General features: G+C 41.8%; 1 protein-coding gene across 3 annotated transcripts in view; it reads left to right on the plus strand.

Moving 5' to 3' along the window:
• Positions 1 to 1,538: 1,538 nt before the first annotated feature.
• Positions 1,539 to 20,266, plus strand: part of LMCD1 (LIM and cysteine rich domains 1) — a 64,453-nt gene continuing 45,725 nt past the window's right edge. The window contains exon 1 of one of the 3 annotated variants that reach the window (XM_032290541.1): positions 1,539 to 1,811. In XM_032290541.1, coding sequence (XP_032146432.1) covers positions 1,770 to 1,811 — 42 coding nt within the window. In that variant the 5' untranslated portion in view covers positions 1,539 to 1,769. The remainder of the gene's footprint in view (positions 1,812 to 20,266) is intronic. The other 2 variants (XM_032290539.1, XM_032290540.1) reach the window with 2 other exon arrangements.

A 20,266-nucleotide genomic window follows, 5' to 3' on the forward strand; every position in this document is an offset into this window, starting at 1 on the left:
CTCTCTCTCTCTCTATCTATATATATATCTCTATATATATATATATATATATATATATATATATGTCAGAACCCAACCTCTATTCGTTTGCCGTACTGAGCCTGTAACACATGCTAGGTGTTTGAGGACATAGCTGGGTGCAAACAAGGCAAAAAACAATTATAGTAGAAATCTGTGAAAGAAAGAATAGGTCATCCTTCATCTTGGAAAAGATAATCCACAAATGGAAAGCCCTTTCCAGGAATGTGTTTAAAAAAAAAAACAGTCATGGAAGACTAGAGATGATAAGACCTAAATTGGAGAAGGCTTTCAGAGGAAAAAGGCTCCAGCAAGAGACAGCCCCAGAATAAGAACTGCAGCCTCCCCCTCTCCCCAAATCCCTCCCGAATAGTACACTTTGGGGCCACTCTTCAACCTCTGTGCAACCGAGTTTTATTTTAGCCCACAGGAACCCTGGTTTCTGGCAGTGGGCACTGCAAAGACAGGTTACAGGCTGAACACCTCACAACAGAGACAGTAGTATTCTCTCTAGGATAAAAAGGGCTTGTGTTTAATCCTCTGTAGGGGCAGCGGGGAAATGTCTCTGGGAATCCAAGTCTGTGGAACCCACTTAGCAGAGAGATGTGGCTTTACAGGCAAACAACACGGCATAGAGAGAGGAACCTGGCCAATTCTGTCTTATAAGAGTAGTTATGTTATGTGTTGCAAGGTCTCCACATTCCAAGGATTTGTGAGCTCAGATGGTATCTTGTTTGTCCGGGCCTGCATGACCCCATTTATCTAAAAAATACTAACTTCCTAGTTTGTAATTTATAATCCTGCGCCCCCACCCAGACCCCCGCCATGCGCTCTCTCTGTTATTCAGTCTCTCAGGTTAAAGCCCTGCTCAAGAGTTCAGCTGTGGACCAGTTATTCTCTCTGGCTATTTCCTCATCTATTGCCTTAGAGGCATAATAATAATACCTGAGATAATTATGAGCATACAATGAGACAATGTGTCCATAGGAGCATCTCTAAGATCAGGACAGTGTGTTCTTGCTCATGAAATAGGGAGGATTTATGTTAAAGCAAGCTATGAGAATGCAGTTTAATACTTGACAAATGTTAAGTTTAAAAAAAAAATCACAACTCGCTGGAATCTCTTCTTCTCTCTGGTGATTGGAGAACTCGCCCAGGTTTGGGAAAAGTTAGCCAGCTCCTGCAAAACACCTCCTTCCCCATCCCTCCCCGCGCCCCCTACGACCAGGCATAAAGGGTGGGAAGGGGAGCACAGCTCAGCATTTATTTCTGGATCCAGCTCACTAAAAATACCTCGGCCCTCCTGTTGGATCACTCTCCCTTTTGGCCTGAATGGATCGCAGGAGACGCGCCGCCCGCCCCACCCTCGGCCCGTTGCCCTTTAAAGGAAAAGGGAGGGGGACGGATTCTTGCCGCTCTAGGGACACGGGGCAGGCAGGGGCCGCGGCCTTGCTGACGTCAGAGCTGCTAGCGCTCAGCTCTGCTCGCTGCCTCCTTGCAGAGACCGCCTGGAGGGAGGGGGACAGCCTCGTGCTGGGATTGGCTGGCCTCGCGCGAGCGCCGGCGCGGATTGGCTGGCGAGGTTTTAGAGGGAGTCCCGCTCTCCAATTAAAGCGGTCCGGCTGCGCCAAACTGCACACAGAGCTCCCCCCGGGCCCGCGAACTTGGCCATTCAGCCGCCTCTGTCCCCGCTGTGTGCCCTCGCGCCTCTGCCTGAGAAGCCAGGCGCTGTTCCTCCACCCCAGAAGAGGATGGCAAAGGTGGCTAAGGACCTCAACCCAGCAGTTAAAAAGGTGAGCGGAAAGTTGTCCGTATTTACCCAGATTCTTTCTTTTCCTTGTTTCCCCTTCCCATCTGTTGGCAGAAACTTCCCAAAAGGTAATGGGAAGGAAACTCTTTAAATTCCAAAACTGCATGGAAAACAAGTAGTTGGGAATATATGTTTGAGCTAACAGGCACACACACCCCAAACCCATTGTTGTGTAAAATAATTTTCAAAGGGTCTTATGTCTTTGGTGATGCTAGTTAAAATTAACTGGTAATCTTATGGTCTGTAAAGGAAAAATCCCTAGCTTCCTCACTCCCTGTCCTCAAGTGGCTGAAGTAAGGGTTGGGGGCATGTAATATTTACTCATAGTCTCCCTTTTGCTATTATCCCTGTGTTTTGTGTGTTTCCCCCAATACACACACACACACACACACACATAGAGTTTCTTTAGTTGGTGATGTTGGCAGTGGCAGCAGTTCCAGCATAAGGGAACTGATTTCTGTCCCCAGGGTCTGCACATTTCCCTTTCAAGAAGGGCTGGCCTGGAGCCCAGAAGGTCACTGGTAAACTCCTGCACAGGAGCCTGCGGCTGTGCCTATAGCTCCAATATCCTTTGTTGCTAACCTGAATGCAGCTGGGAGAGGGCACAGGCTGCAGACTTAGAGAACATGTGAACAGGAAGGGAACAGAGAGACAACCTAGGCTTTACAGATGGGGAAACTGAGGCCCAGGGTCACAGAGAGTTGGTCCCAGCAAGCAGCTGACCTTAAGGAAAATCCTAGGCATCCAGACTCAGTCCCTGCCACTTTTTAACTGCACAGTACTCGCCAGGTCACTTTTTTGAGCCCCAGTTTCCTTGTCTCTGATGTGGGGATGATAGGCCTAACCCCCCTCACAGCAGTGGTAGCAGGGATATTGACACTGACTTAGTTTCCCAAAGCAGTAATTGTTAAACTCAGATTTCACAGGATTTAGTCTTGCAGGGCAAAGACTTCCTTAAACATCTGCCGTTAACGTGCCGGGTAGAATGAGAGAGGGGAAAAAGACTGTGAGAATCAAACTAAAGACGCAAACTGCCACTTGGAGGCACAGCATTCCCCATCTAATTTGTAGCTGTGCTCTTCTACAGACAATCTGCCCAGATCCTGTCACAGAGTCCTGCGGATCCTTCTACATGTGTATCAAGTCACATTGAATCTGGGCATTTCTCTGGAATGTATCATGCCTCATTGTATTTGCCAGGCTATTTGCAGAATCAAGTCATTTACCTTTCTACAGAAATTATTGTAGCACTTTAGACGCTTAGAAGATGCCTATTAATTTCTACCTAGTAGTGAGTTATGCATGCAATACTTTTATTTCTCTATACATTTTTCTGGACTCCTTGAGGGCAAACCTGCCTTGCTCATCTCTGTCCCAACATAGCATACTATGCCACACACGCACTACTAAAAAACCTATGACTGAGCCACGAGAATGTCTAGCTAAGACCACACTGTTTGCATAGGCTTCATTTTATGCATTATTATTTTTTAACTTGTAGCGCTGATATTTGTGTGTCTGAACTGCCTCCCCAAGTTCAGATACAGAATAGTTCAGGGCTAAAGGTGGCAGAGTTTCATTGTCCTCTGGAAAGTGAAATAATTCTGAGTATTTTAAATATAAGCTGGTTGATGGTTGCTGCATGAAGTGAGATGAGGTATATGAAAACTCCCCCTCCTCACCGCAGGCCTGGCTTGCCACTTAGAGGAAGCCTTGTTTTTATTTTCCTTTGCATAGGGGAGTGTGATTATCCTGATTAGAGGTAGAACATGTTCTCCTTCTTGTCACCCTCTAGTGCCAACTTCCTTGGCCTGCAAAGGGTTTGTTTTCCATTTAGATCCAATTACAGAGAAAGAATGTGGTGGGTAGAGATGAAAGGGCAGATTTTTTTTTTCTTTTTTTACCTCTTGAGACTGCCATAATCAGGAGGAAGATCACCATTATGTAGATTAACCAGTGCCTTCAACGCAAAAAGTAGAAGGAAGAGAAGAGAGTGGAGAAGCTCACCTTGCTGGACTGAATGTCACAGAAGTGTTTAAGTACTATGGGATATCAGCAGCATGCTGAAAAGGTTTTATTGCATATTTACTTTTTAAATCTGCAACAGTGAGGGGGGGGTTATAACATTTGGCTTCAGGATGCATAATCACACTTAGACATTTTGAAACAATTTCATAGACTCTTAGAGCTACAAGGGACCTATTTACAAAATGAGAAATGGTTTAAAACGGCATACAGTCTGTCTCCATTGCCCTACCCCCAAGGGTGTTGGGGCAGGAATCCCCACCAACTGGAATAAAAAGATCTTCAGCAGAGAATATAAAATCTAAAAACTAGAGTAGACTTAAAGGTCATCTAACCAACCCCAGACAGGCTGGGGAAAAACTCACTAGGGACCACATACATACATCGTGGCAGAGCATAGAAGTTCCCCAACTTCTCTCTTCCTTGCTAAGTAAAATACTGCCACTGGCTACTCTTGAACTATCTTTTTTTTTTTTTTTTCTATTGGGAAAGAGAAAGTTTCCTGGCACAGACAGTTCCCTGAGAATGGTGAAATTGCCAGCATTTCTTGGTAACAAAGGGCCTTGAAGGTCAAATGCAATTTTTCTTGGTGAAACCAATCTCGACTATGGATTTGTTCTTCTTCTTTATTAAGAATGCAAGTTATTAGTGCAGGCTTTGGCTTCAGATCTGGTTTAAGTCCCAGCTCCACCACTTACTAGCTGCGTGCTCTTGGGCATGCTAATTAACTTTGAATCTGTGTTCTCACCTCATTTGCAAGTTGAAGAAACAGTAACAGCATCTGCTTCCCAAGGTGGCTGTGATAATTAAGTGAGATGATGGATGTAAAGGCTCAGGCATATGAGCACTTAAAGTTAGCCACTGCAGTCCTGGGTCATGGTGGTACATTTCAGTAAGTGCATGGATGCTAAAAGGAGTGTTTTGGTGAATGAAGGACACTTTTATTTATAACTGCCCCATATGAAGAACACCCAACTTTCATGCAGGTGAACCTCAGTCATTGCTCGGCTTTGACAAGCTAAGACAATGACCAAATGCTATTGCCTTCATTCTCACCCAACGGATGCAAAATCTGCTTACGTAGAATGCTCTTTCCTTCTGAACGTAGACTGCCAGTTATTGAGCATTTCACTTTGGATTTCTATAATTTTGGGCCTGGAAGGGGACTTGGAGCTCCTTACTTTTTAGATAAGGAAACTGAGGCCCAGAGGGATCAAGCTCCTTATCAGAGGTTGCAGAGAAAATGTACTGAAGCCTTTTAGGCTCTGCAAGAATACAGACCCCTTGACTGTCAAGGAGCCATCTGCAGGAATTTAGAAGGGACTAGAAGAAAGAGAGCTAAGAGCCTGTTCATGGTTGACTGAGCAGTCACCAGTGGGCTAGCTCCGTCGGGGCCAATTAGAAATTCTCACCCCTCAGGCCGGGCGCGGTGGCTCAAGCCTGTAATCCCAGCACTTTGGGAGGCCGAGGCGGGTGGATCACGAGGTCAAGAGATCGAGACCATCCCGGTCAACATGATGAAACCCCATCTCTACTAAAAATACAGAAAATCAGCTGGGCATGGTGGCGTGTGCCTGTAATCCCAGCTACTCAGGAGGCTGAGGCAGGAGAATTGCCTGAACCCAGGCGGCGGAGGTTGCGGTGAGCCGAGATCGCGCCATTGCACTCCAGCCTGGGTAACAAGAGCGAAACTCCGTCTCAAATAAAAAAAAAAAGAAAAAAGAAATTCTCACCCCTCAACATGATGCCCAGGGGGCATTAAATGATGTTACTTCTAAGTGCTTTGCCAGGTCCAACTGGGTGTCTCCCTCCATGCTTCTCTACATCACATCCCTCTTGGCTTTCCTGTCCTTCAGGCTAGGCCTTCCCTCTGTACTCAGCCCTTCCTGCTTTCACCTCCACTTCCTGCAGTGTGCAAAACTGCTGGCACGTCACCCAGTGAGCCGATCCAATGTAAACATGGCTCCTTTAGAATTGTCGTTGGCTCCCTCAATCTTAAAAACATATTAAACTGTCACTTAAAGACCTTAATAGCTAAGACATTGGAGACATGCCCATAGGTGTATAAGCAACTTGTCCCAAAACACAGCCTTATTTTTTAAAAACAGAAATAAATTATCCAAGTCCCTTTTAGAGGCTCTCTAAAACCAGATGCTGAAACTATTATTTTGTAAGCTACAGATTTTTGTCCTAACCTGTGGGTGTGTCTGTCTATGTGGAGTTGGGGGCTGACAGTTGACTTTCACCAATGTATCTGCCACTGTCGTAGTGGCAGGCAGGGAAGAGCTTCATTCGATTATCACCAGGCTTTAAGCTAAGCCATCTCAGCTCCAAGACTAGGAATTAGTTCAGAGCTTACCAACACTCCTACGAGTGGGAAAGTGGAAAAATGACTTTGGCATTCCCCTCTGACGATGCTTGGTTTGATCTTCTCTTGATGCTAACTGACCAAAGGTGACAAGGATGAAAAAAGAATAGGCTAAATTCAGCAAAGGCTGGGGACCACGAAGGAGGAGCTGTGCACAGGCTTTTGTGTATCTTTCTTTCTGCCCTTACACAGGCCACTTCCTGAGAGGAAAAGGTGAACAGTAGAGAAGTAAGGGAATAATAGTTCCTCTCACAACCCACTGGAGCCGAGAGGGCTCCAGGAGAAGTATTCAATTTGACTTAAAAAAGGTAAATCGTCCTTTCTTTTCAACTTGCACATTCAAAATAGTTTGTGTCTTATAAAGTGGAGATTTGCCATGATAAGTAACAGACCTTGAGAGCTCTTATCTCCCAACCATTCATCCAACACCATTTAAATCTTTATTTTAAGAACAGATTTCTGGCAGTGGGGTGAATCATTATAATAACTGCAGGCACTTACTCACAGGGTAACTTTGGACAGGTCACCTTTCGTAGGAAGTGGCAGAATTTGGATAAGAACCAGGCTTCCTTCTGCCTCCAGCCCACTGACCTTTCCTTTACACCAGACTATCTCCCAAATAACCATGATTATGGCAAAATAGGCTTACGACTTCATTCCACTGAAAGCAGAATTGTGGAGCAGCTTTTCAGGACATCTAAAATGAAGAGACAGCTGTTGCTCTTGAAGAGCCTTCGTTTAGAAATATCCTCACATCCCCTACCATTTGATAACAGGAAGAGGATTTGGCCAGCAGCTGCTGCTATCTCACCAGGTGCAGGGCCACCAGCCACTTTTGCAGGACTCCCTCAAGATCATGACATTTCCTTAACTTCACATGGGACAACTGGTGTGTCCTGAACCATTCTTGAAGGTTCACACATAGCAATAGCATAGATCTGCAAAAGCTCCAAAAAATGCTCTCTATAAAACTTTTACAGAAAGAGTGAAACATGAAATTGGGTCTCATATGTCCACCAAGGCCCTTTTAGTGGCTGAAACATAAATTTAATATCTATTCTTACATATTTTATGCAGAAATTGTTTTTTCACAAAAATAGAAGTGATAATTCATTACAGTGCTTTGTGAAACTCCCAAATCAACTCCTTGTCTGATATCTGCTTTTTTGTATGAGAAGCAAACTCTTTTACATTTTTTCTCAGAAAAGAGAAAGGAGTCTGCTTTTACTTTTATTACCCATTTGGACTTTTGCCTCCAAACAGACTTGTTGTCTATTAGGACAGGCAAGTTTGGGGCTAGGAAAAAGAGAGGAAGGAAAGAGATCTCTGAGGGTACAGAGATGATTGACATTTGTGTGTGTAATAGCTCATTCAGTTTTAAAGACTACCGTGCAAAAAATATTAGTGTCCTTTTTTACACAAGTAAGTTAAGACTAAGAGTTTAAAATAACTTGCCTAAGGTCAGGTGATGACAGGTTAAGAACTTAAACTCAGGCCTCCTTGACTCCAAAATTTTAGTCCTTTTCACTCTACAAGAAACAGAAGGCATTCATCGAAAGCAAAAATCTGGTGGGGAGGGACTATGATTATTACTGTGACTTTCATACACAGATTGATTTCTTCCAGCCCACTAAACTCATTGATAGTCTGGTTCAGAAGCTTCCCAGCATTTGCAAAATGTTACCAGGCATCCGCATCTCTTCCATATCTCTTGGTCACCACCAGAAGTATACTGTCACTCACACCAAGTTAGAGCCATTTCTCGGGTATAGAATAAAAACTTCCTTGATTTCTCCTTGTTTTCTAGAAGCTAATGGACCTCTGTAGGCAAAAGACTAGTAGAGAGACCTTTTAAAGAATAATGCATGTTATCCTAATACTCTAAAAATAATCCCAGAGACCTGATCCCAGAGCTTTCAGAAAACTCCTGCCTGGGGATAAGGTTGGGCTTCACATGTGCATTTCCACATTTCTGGTCAGCCTGACTCAGGGCCTACCCAATAATATGTAAATCAGGACCAAGCCAAATATGGCCTGGGCCCCCACCAGGACATGCTTTAAAAGGAAGTATAATTGCTAAGGGAGAAGAAACAAAGGCTCCATTTGGCAAGTAACTACTGAAGGACAAAGGAGTGCCAGTGTCTAACTCAAGGCGGCTGTTTCAAATCCACATGCTTTGCTTATTGATTGTTTTTTCTCCTCCTCCTGTTTTAAAAATATTGAATCCTTTGTAAAATTTATCTTTGGAGACAAATACTAATGAGTCATTGTCTGAAAGAGCTGAGCAGAATCTTGTTATCTGCTCATTCAACCCCTTCATGTCATAAATGGGACACAGGGAGAAATGGCCTATCTGAAATTTACAAAGAAAAAAATGATATATCCGAAATTTACATGAGAAATGGCATATCGGAAATTTACATGAGAAATGGTATATCTGAAATTAACAAACTTACATTTACATGAGTGGTACCACAACCAAGATGCATTGACTCACAGCATCGTTTATGAACAAAGGAGAAAAGAATGTCTGCTGTTTTCTATCACTTCCATACCCAGAGTGTCCAAATTTTGTGTCAGCCTCATTCCCTGAAACTCAGAAGTTCAGGTGAATGTTTTGGCTATGAAGTTAGCTTTCCCCAAAGTTCAGACACCTCTTCGAGGAGCAGTTAAACACACAACATTTGCAAACGTAAGATCTAGATGTGACCTGCAGTTCTTCAATTTGCCAGGTCTGCAAGCTTCACCAAGTTATTCTCTGGACCTCTGGTTCCTCATCTGAGAAAGAAAGCTAACCGTAGTTCTACATTTAAACAATAGTTTAATGTGGCAAAGCACCTAAAGTGCCTGGATACCCAATAAGCCCTTGATAAATATTTCTTCCTGCTGTTATGGGTATCCCCTCTCATCAGCACGTTACAAAAATCCCATGGGTATTAAGTATTGGACTGTGGAAGACCAAGTTTAGTTTACCTACAGTTCATAGGGCTTCTAAGCTCTCAGACTGCAGGACCTTCTCTTTGTAATTAAACCTGGACCTAGCCATAAATATATTCAAGCCACGTCATATTGCAAAATCATGAGAACAGCAACAATTCATCTTGGGTGTTTGGTCACTACCCTTTCCATAACCACCCTCCCTGCCCTATTACCAGTCTTTCCCTCCAATGTCTTGCTTATAAGATAGGGCAATAGTCACTCATTTCTTTATATAGCAAATATTTAGCATCTGTTATGTGCCTGCCATTGTGCTAAGTGCTGAATACATGACAATGAATAGGAAAGCTTTGATCCCTGCCAAGTAAACTTGAGTCTGGTAGAATTCATTTTTCATCAGGCAGGAGAGAGGCTAAATAATGTCAGTGTTCTGTGAGTATGTGTGTTCCCTGACCTCTCCCCTCCCCAACACACACACATATCTCTCCTTCCTTTCCCACCCACCACATATTTTCCAGGACACACACCTTCAGAGCCACATCCCAACCCTAGTCATCCCTACAGTGTAACAGTGGAATGAGTGTGGTAGTTCTCCCAGTTGTCACATTTTAAACAGAGCCTTTGGGAAGAAACCACCAGAGGTACTGAATGAAAAGGAGTCTGAGGCTAAGGGGACTATTGGCAGCTCCCAGGTCCCACTGGCAGCAGCCAGTGGTTCCTCAGCCTTCCTACAGAGATGCAGTGGTAGACCAGTTGTCTTTGCTCAGCATTTGTTTTCAGACGCAGCTGAACACTTAGGTTGTATTTTTCACAGTATTAATGTCAGGAACACCAAAGGGCAGGAACACAGGGGAAGGGCTCTTGGCTGACTAATGACTTCATAAGAAACCTGCCCTTAGAAGAGAGCATCTATTTGGGCTATATGACTCAGTGGCATTTCTAGGTACTGATTCATGAGGCTGACCATCGAGGTGACTGACCCAGGTAATCTTCTGGCTGAAAAAGGTGGAGAGAAAGTAGATCCCAGCTCTGCCCTCATCCTGGAGGAGAGGCACCCTGCCTACCAAAGCACATGGGCGCTCCCCACCCCAACCCTGGCTTGGTGGCCAGCCAGTCTCCTTGTTAAGAGGATCTGACTCTAATGTGGGAGAGGTCAGCATCTGGGGGCTTTTTATTTTAGAGAAAGTATAAGAGGGGGATGTTTTGAAAGCTTATTAGTGGATAGAGGAGAGGCTTTTAACCAAGCATCTGTGAAGAGAATTGCGGGTGTCAGGGAACTTAAATTAGGAAAAGTATTGCATTTTTTATCCCTAACCTATAATCGAAATTTAGCATTTCTTTCTACTATGAAAAAGACAAACATCCTGGAAGTTTAGCAGCCCCTGTACCTTTGATACCAATATCAATGAAAAGCAGGTATTTTTATATCACGCTACAGCTGAGATAGATCCTCATCCTACCGTTTATACTCATCTCTGCTCTGAAATGACCATAATTACACCCACTGCTAGATCATATCAATTAACTTAGTAAAGACACATCTGTTACTAAGTCACAAATTTGTTTTTATGTATTGATACTAACTCAATAATATTGGTTTTCTTTGTATTTTATCTTATGCATTTAAAACACTGTTCTAAGAAGAGATGTTCTCATGTCAGATAGACAAAGAACCTAAAAATATAAAGATTTTTCCCCATCAAGCTAAGGTATTAGCAGCATTACACACCACACACACACACAAATATACACATACATGCATAAGTAAACATATAAGCACACACATACAGCTATAGTAGATTGAAGTCTGAGGCTCCTGGAGTAAACAAACTGGATTCAAATTCCAACTCTGCCACTCATTTCCTATTATCTCAAACAAGTCATATTATTCTGAGCCTCAATTTCTTCAATAAAAGAGGCCTAAAAGTTATTGTACTCATAAAAATCATCTAAGTTCTTGGCGCAGTACTTGACATATGAGGAATGTGTGTTAAACATAAGGCATCACCACTATTAAAAGAGCTAATGAGGGTGGAATGGTAAAGAGAATAAAAACATTACCTTGATGAAACTTTTTAAACTCACCTTTGATTTGGCCAACTCTAAGAATTTATTTTGTCCAAACATGTATTAAACAAATATTATATGCCAGGGACTGAGCTTAGAAATGGAGAAATAAAAGGAAAGGAATTTTAAAATCTGATGATCTCAGAAAAGGAACAGCCTAATCAAATCATCAGAGAATCACAGCAGTGCCTAAAGACCTTGACTGGGGTACATGTGTGGGACTGAGCGAGATCAGAAGAGGAAATACTTAATCTTACCTAGAGAGGTCAGGAAAGGCTTCCCAAAGAGGGGACATTTGAGCTGAGGTGTTGAAAGGTAAGGATGAATGAGCTGTTAGGATCGGGCCACAGTCCAGTTTTATGCCTTCCAAATCTGACACCCATATTCTCCAACCTATTTGATTTCCAACTGGGGGAATATCACCCATCTTGAACTGTGGAGAAATACATTCCAATGTATTCATGCAGCCACAAATGTGGCTTACATCTTCAGTCTTCTCAACCTGTTCCTCTTCCTCTCAAACAAACCCACTGGGATGGCAGGACAGCAAGGTCTGTCAAGCTGCATGCAGAAAACTTTTTATGGTGGTGACTTGAGGCTCTCCCAAACCCTGCAGTGGAGTTCCAGAAAACTCCTCATAGTTGAGTTTGACTTTTTGCAGGAAGGTACAGGTACAGGTTTGTGCTTTGACAACAGGAAAAAAAATGTAACTAAAAATATGCAATATCTATGGAAAGAAAGGAACACGTACATGTGTGTGCACACACAGACATCCTCTGGAGATCCAGCACATGGCACATGTGAGCAGAACATGGAAACACCATTCAGAGCACCACAGCATGTGTGTGTATCCTGAGCTTCACTCTGAAGCCATTTAATAAGAAGAGGAAAAGAAATATCAAGTAGGATTTTTTGATGAACTGTAAGGAATCAAAACAGTATTCTGAAATATGACAACTAGGTTAACAAGATCTGGAATCTTGCATCAGAACAATTTCTCTCATACAGTTCTTACCTCACATTTCTGACTTGGTCTGAAAATGTGAATTCCTCCTTGCCATATTTTAGAGCAGGCGAGGCATTGAAAAGAAACACACATGGTTTGGATATCACAGTGACACTTGGATGATTGTCCTTGATTTTTGTCAGTTGTACATGGTACATTAAACAGAGAAAAATAAAATCCCAGATGATTTGCTTGCAATTATCTGAAAAATAACATTGTGGTGATCATCCCCGTGTTTGCAAGAACATTAAGAAAGGGCAAGATTTGATGGACAAGCTTCGTTTCCTCTAATCTGTCCTCCTACATAGCCAACAGACCTCAGCAGCCCATGGGGAAGACACAACCCTGTAATAAGATTCCCAGTGAATTAAAATGGCTGTCATCACCCACCTCTGCACATCTCCATGAGCCCAGCCCAGACAGGGGACCGTCACAGGGGAAATCATCCTATATTTATTTGAATAATGTTTGTACTGTATATTTCAGCAATTAGAATTAACTTTGAAGAGGTAGAAAGAGGCTTAGAGATTCTCTAGCTTATCTTTAACAGATGAGGAAACAGGCCCAGCAAAGCCAGAATACTTGTGTGAGGTCACAGAGCTAGTTAGTGGGAGAGCTAGGATGAGATTTCAGGGTCCTACGGCATTTCAAGTTCAGGAAGACTTTTAACAACTGTATCTTGTAGAACCACTTCCCCATAAACATGAGATGAGCTGGACAGCCAGTTGCTGTCAGAATACCACTGAGGAACACTCATACCTCCTGAAGATGTCTAATTTTTTAGCTCCTCTAATTATTGGAAAGCTCTTTGTTATTTTGAGCTAAAATCTCTCTCTGTGTAACTTTTTCTTTATTGGTTCTCTTTCTTTCCTTGGCAGATTCAAGGAGGTAATGGCCATTTTTTTTTAAAGTCCCAGTCCCAGTTAACCTACTAAGTCCTGCATATTGGTCAGGATGAAGGTCAAAGCATCTATATTTTGGGTTTTGCCTATCTTCAAGGAGACCTGCTGTCAGCTCTTAGCTGAGTGAGATGGCCAGCAGACATCCCCCAGGATTTGTCTGGGGATCTGTTTTGTTACTTGTGCCAGCTCCTCCACCTGTGCTACCAACTATCCTATTTCTTGAAAGTGGATTTTTAATGTAGGAAATCATGGCAAGAAGGAGGGGACAGGCAGCTTTAAAGTACCAAGAGAAGAACTCCAAACCGATGTTATAAACACTCAAGAAGAATCAGCACTATTCTACATGCATACGTGCACAGCACCTGACTTTCAAAGAAAAAAGGGAGAGAGCGATGTATACAAAATCAAAGAAGGCTAAGGAGGCAAGGAAGAAATGCTTGATAAATAGCAGTAATATCCAAAACTTTTAAAAATTATTTGTAAAGTTGTCGTTGCTTATTACTCTATGGAATGCTGGAACAGTAAGAGGGTAATCAAATTTTGCATCCTTTATCTTTTCCTCTGGAGGGAGTGCTCAGCAGATAACTATGAAAGCTGGCCATCAAAATGAACTTGCTTCCATGAAAAGATACCACTATGAAAGTGAAAGGCAATCCAGAGATAGAAAATATTCGCAGTATTTGTATATACTGATCCCCAGACAAACCTGGGGGATGTCTGCTGGCCATCTCACTCAGCTAAGAGCTGACACCAGGTCTCCCTGAAGCTGAGAAGAAACCCAAGAAATAGATGCTCTGACCTTCATTTTGAATATATACATATATAGTATATAGATAGAATGATAGCTAGCTAGATAGATAGATAGATAGTTAGATCTGTGTTGTATTCAGAATATATAAAGAATTCCTACAAATCAATTTAAAAATCCAGTTTAAAAAAAACAGGTGAAGACTTGAAAAAGCGTGTCACAAAATAAGATGTCTAAATAACTGAAAGTTCAGGAAAAGGTGCTTAATGTCATTATTCATTACAGAAAAACAAACGCACAATAAGACAGTGTCACACACCCAGCAGAATGGTAAAATTAAATACCGACAGGACGGAGTGCTGGAGAGGATGTGGAGAAACTGGAACTCACAGATGTTACCAGGGAGAATATAAAATGATACAGCCACCATGGAAAGCTGTCTGGTACTATCTAAAAAGTTAAATATATATCCACTTTGTATTCCAACAATTTCACTTCTAGGTATATGTCCAAGAGAAAAGATCACAGATGTTCACAAAACAATCTTGGGCAAGAATATTTGGAGCCATGTTATTCATTATAGCCCCAAACTGGAAATAATTCAAATCTCCATCCACAGGTGAATGGATAAACCAATCATTTTATATTTATACAACAGAATATTACTTAGTAGTAACAAAAATCGAATATATGTAACAACATGGGTAATTTTAAAGGTGTTAGGCAGTAAAAAAAAAAAAAACAGACACAAAAGAATACATATCATGCAACTGCATTTTTATGCTGTTCAAAAACAGGCAAAACTAATCAACAGTGATAGAAATCAGAATAACGACCTCCTTTATAAGAAGAGGTGTTTACTGAGTAGAAAAGGGCCTGAGGGAACTTTCTGGGGCACTGAAAATGTTCCACATGTTTATTTAGATGGTGGTCACATGGGATATGCATATAGTAATCAAGAGAATACTGGAGATTGGTGCATTTTTACTGCATATAAGTTTTCCTTTGAAGTACTGTTAGAAAATAAGAGACAGTATTTGATAAACAGTTGGAAAGTGATATGTATCCAGGCAGCAGACCAGTTTGAGGGCAAAGCATGAAGGGTGAGTTTCTACTGTAGCCCCTTGGAGGTGTCACATTAAGGGAGAACTTTGTCCCTGGGAGCGCTCACCAGGATTCTTTCAAACCTTGCCATTGAATTTAGCCTGGCATCCAAGTTTCTACGTGAGGGGCCCCTTTTCAATCACATCTTCCACTATAACATTCTGTTGCCCTAGGCTGACCTGTCACTCATTTCCTGAACATACATTTCTTCCTTTGGGCATGCTGAGAGAGTTTCTTTCCAAATCCCACCCCTTCCTCAGTGCCCTCCTTGATAAAACCATCAGTTCAGACTAAGTTCTCTGTCCTGTGCACTCCCAGTGTGGACTTACTCTCCCACTGAATGCACGTTTCGTTTTCTGAATAGCCCTGACACATCTGCAGTGGCTATCTTGCCAGCTTTACTCCTATACCATCATATCCTGTTTATGCTGAAATTCTCCATGTTATGCTTCTTGAGAACAGAGACCATTCCCTCTTCCCCTTTGCATGTGCCCTGGAACCCTGGCACATGTTAAGGGCTCACTGATACTAATGGATAGAAAAGGGAGTGGAATGAAATCGGGAAATAGGAGAAAGAAGGAAAGGCATCAAAAGAGGTAAGAGCAGCTTTGTTCTCCTTTCTGACAGGGACAAGGAGGGGCTAGAAAGAAGGAAAAAGACCCTATGAGCAGAAGATACAAAAACAAAACAGCTGAGGAATAGAGGAGGGGAGATCATTAACCTCTTTAGGCACACCTCAGTGTGGCCCCCACACATGCTGCCTTCCCAGTCTACACCAAGATCAGAACTGGCAAAGGGGGAGTGGGCCGGGGGAAGTGGGGAGGAGACTCCCTGGTGGTGTTTAGGAGGAATCTTAAGATGAAAAGGAAATGAAAGTGAGAGGAATTGGGGAAGACAGCGCACCAAACCAGACCCTGAATTTTTTTATGCTTCCAAGTTGTATTCTCCTTCTTCAAGCTTGTCTACAAAAAGACGGGCATTAGGATGGTGGACGAGCCAGGACTTAATTCATTTCCCTTTTTCAAACAACTAACTTGAACCTTCATCTGAACCTTGAGGCCCTCTCTTTCTGGCTAGATGTCTCTTGAGAACAAACTCCAGTGATTTTTGTGGTCTAGGGAGGCGGCTGGCCTGGATCACAGAACAACAGCAGCCGCATCTCAGGAGGCTTGACCCTCCTGAGAGACAAGAGCTGGAGAGACGACCAAAAACTGGCTGAAATTTAGTGCAAACCTCTTATAGCTCAGACAGCTATCGACTTTAAGTTTCTAGTCCTTGATGAATATTTATACCAAAATAGGGCCAGTGGAAAAGTTCCATCTGCGTGGATTTTAAGAGTTTTGCCTTTCCTCAGCCACGTTGACCAAACTCAGGAAAGTAGCGGAATCAATGCCAAGTACATGCTCTTTGAAGTGCAAGAAATTCTGAGAAGGCCCTGAATTCATCATATTTCTTCTTATCCTGAAGACTTAGAGTTGGCACTCCTTTAAAAAAAATGCTTAATATCAACACCTCTCAGTGCTTTATAACTTTAGCCAAGCCCTTGACACCATGTTGACCACAGCCACTCTTTTGAAGGAGTGGACAGGTCTATTCGACATTTTGCAGGAAGAAATTGCGTTGTTGGTTGATATTTTTAAAATCCAAATGATCCAATTAATCACTTTAATTCTCCTCTTTAGTTTGCTAGTAAGAAAAATGGCCCCAAGTTTTCTCCTTAGTGTTATTAGTCATCCTCTGCTCCTCAGAACCAAAACACCAGAAATTTCAATCATGTCAGACCTTTGATGTGTGAAGTTAAAATAGAGGCCTTACTCTAGCAATAGACATAGGAACTGCTCTTACCAAGCACAGGCCAGGCGCCAGGCATTGTGCTACATCATTTTTTCCAAATTTTACAATCACCCCATTTTGCAGATGAGTAAACTAACATCCAGAGGGATTAAGTTACATGGTTACATGTTTAGTCACGGTGTACATGAATGAAATGTGGGCAATTCAATCCATAGTGCCACCTTTTCCTTTTTGCAGCTGGAGGATCCCTTATGTGAAAATCTGAAATGCTCTAGAATCTGAAACTTCCTGAGTGCCGACATGAAGCCATGAGTGGAAAATTTCACACCTGACCTCATGTACGCACACTTTGTTTTATGCACCAGAATTATTTAAAATATTGTATAAAATTACCCCCAGGCTGTGTATATAAGGTGTATATGAAACATAACAATTTCATGTTAAGGCTTGGATCTTGTCCCCAAGATATCTTGTTACACACACACACACACACACACACACACACACATATATGTATGTATATATATATGTATATATATGCAAATATTACCAAATCTGAAAATTATCCAAAATCTGAAATACTTCTGGTCCTAAGCATTTTATATGAGGGATGCTCAACCTGTACTGTTTCTATTCTATATCTAACATATTTTGAGTGTTCCAGAAGTATGTGTCATGGACTTGTTGGTCTAAAGATGAATTTAGTTGATACACAGACACGCATTGACAACATTGAGCCATGTTAGCACCTTTCTCTCATTTCAGTTCTTTCATGATTCCGATTATATCAGGGAGGACGTCTCCATCTGATGCTAAAATGTCTTTAACATCCCAAACATTTGCTGAACTTTACTTTAAACAAGTGGCAAATAGTTCCCAGGCTCAGAACTTTTAAAAGGCAATCATACCTAGCTAGAATTTAATTATTCATATTTATTGTATTTGTTATGATTACCATCTAATTTTATACACTTTAAAGATAATTTTTTTCAAGAAATAAGTTTTTAAATGTGTGTTTAAGGAAAAGTCAATAATCACGCAGATGGTATATAGAGAACAAAATACATGAAGGGGGAACATGAGGTTTTATAAACATACCATGCTTGATTATCCCTGGTATTCAAAGCATCTTGCATGCATTAAAATATTTGATTTCTACAACCACCTCATGAAGCCCATAGGGATTATGATCCATTTTAAAGATGAAAAAAAACAAAAACAAAAACAAGGTTCAAAGAGCAGAAACGACTTGCCAGGGTCCACACAGGTAGTAAAAGTGTGCCCAGGGCTCAGGTTCTACACTAAGCCCCAGCATGCACAGAAGCTCCTTGTCAGCAAATCATCCAAGGGCAGGTGTGGATCAAGGGATATTCCAAAGCAATGAGCCCAAACCAGAAATGCCATGGAAAGGCTGCAAGGCTTACTGACTCACTGATCAGCCTGAGTTTTTACAATTTCCCAGCGCTTGTCTGTATTCTATTTTACAGAGAAGACTGCAGCAGAGTTTTTCTAGAGAAGTCTGATGTTCCCTCTCTAGTGAGTCACCTTCCAGAAGGTGAGGAAACTGGCTCTCCCATCAGAGGGTCACCTCTTGCCTTCTGGGTACACCTCACAAGGGATCATACAAACTAGAAATTGACCATTTGATGAGGAAAAGCTGGGTTCTGCAGCAAGAAGACAGCATTTCTTTCTAAGTTTCCTTGCCTTGAGCAGCTGACTGGGATTTAGATGTCAGGTCTGGGTGGCTGGACAGGCAACGATTCCATAAACATGGGAGAAGCAGGGAAAGAGTGAGTTGGCAGTTTCACTGGTCTATCCACAAAGAGATTCCAGGAACTAAAAACACTCCTGGAGATAAAGATGAAAACTGGAGAGAACAGTTGAAACTATGAGTAGACTATAAGAAGAGAGCAGAAGAGCCAGTGGGAGAACCTTGGGGTGAGAAGAAAGTCATTGAGGAAGGCAGAGAAGCGGGTAGTCAGAGGGGCTGGCATAACCAGAGGAGGCTAGGATCCTGGAAACCAGAGGAAACCAGGGTCGCTCTCTTTCCTTCCAACTCTCCATTCGGGCATCAGCCTCAGATGCAGGATATCTAACATATATTAACTTTTGATGTGCCAAGAAGCATAGATGACAGCATAGATGAAACATAGATGAAGGCATGGATGAGGCATAGATGAAGATGTTTTATATGAATGTTTATTGAGGAGCTGCTATGTGCAAGGCATTATTCTAGACACTAATAAAGCAATGAACTAGACATAGAGGGACCTTGCCCTCATAGAGCTTACAGTCTAGCAGGAAACAATAACATTGAAGAGTTACATACATAATTAAATAATTACTATCATGGTGGATACTACAAAATACAAGGTGCGGGCTTTTCTCAGACCATATGATTGGAGTATCTGAGGGACAAATAGGAGTTTGTTAGGTGAAGGGAGAAAAAAATGGTCTAAACAGAAAGAACTGTATGTGGGCAGGCTCAGAAGTATGCAGGAATTTGGCATCTTTCCTGGGATATATGGTTAAATGAATAATTCTAAATTTACTCAAGAGGTAATTTTCTGGAAAGTAACTTGGCTTCTGTAGTTCTGTTTTACATTTGAATTGTGGCAAATGAGTTTTAAAAACAAAACCTTGAAAGTGAATTATTTGCAACGTGAAGCACCATTCACTAATTTCTGTTTCATAAAACTGAGCTTAGAAAAATGTGGCCTAACTACTCTTTAAGATCCATTTAGTCCTAAAGATCTAGGACTTTCTTAAACACAGAATCCAATTATATATAGTGTGTACAATTAGGTCATTATGCAGGGGGAAAATCAAGGAAAGGGTAAAACATCTGAACTAAAAAGTGTATTTAGTGTTGGTTTTAAAAACACATGATGCCAAAAAAAAAAAAAAGAAAGAAAGAAAAAGAAAGGACTCTTTTATAAGAAGGATGCTTGTTTAAAACCAGGAAAACATCTTGCTAAAGGTACTACACTAAAACACAAGTGGTATTTTAACATCAAGGCACCAATGTTGGTTGAAGGGAATCCTTTTCCATGTGCGTGCGTGCGTGCGTGTGTGTGTGTGTGTGTGTATCACTGCTTCCACTGTCATAAAAGTTAACCCAGGAATTTGGGTGTGAGATTCCCAGCAGGAAGCATTTGCATAAGCAAAGCCTTAAGACTTTTAATAACACTGCTGTACATTTATATAGCACATTTCCTTTTAAGATATTAAGATTCAGACAGGCAAGATTAAAAATCCACCAACTTGGTGTGTTATGTCTCCCCTATTTCCAAAATTAACTCCAATAAAAGTGTGTTATCCTTGGAAAGATCAGTAGTGCTGCAAATTTAGAATTCAGACACATGCATGCACAAACACATACATACACACCAAATGGCATTCCTACAGGATGACATTCTTAAGACATCAGGCTGCTGAAATCAGGAGCATCTTATAAAACTGGGGAGGTATAATAAGTAGATATTGT

Source organism: Sapajus apella, unplaced genomic scaffold (assembly GCF_009761245.1).
Source record: "Sapajus apella isolate SASKATOON/1434 unplaced genomic scaffold, GSC_monkey_1.0 scaffold23, whole genome shotgun sequence".
Taxonomy (NCBI): domain Eukaryota; kingdom Metazoa; phylum Chordata; class Mammalia; order Primates; family Cebidae; genus Sapajus; species Sapajus apella.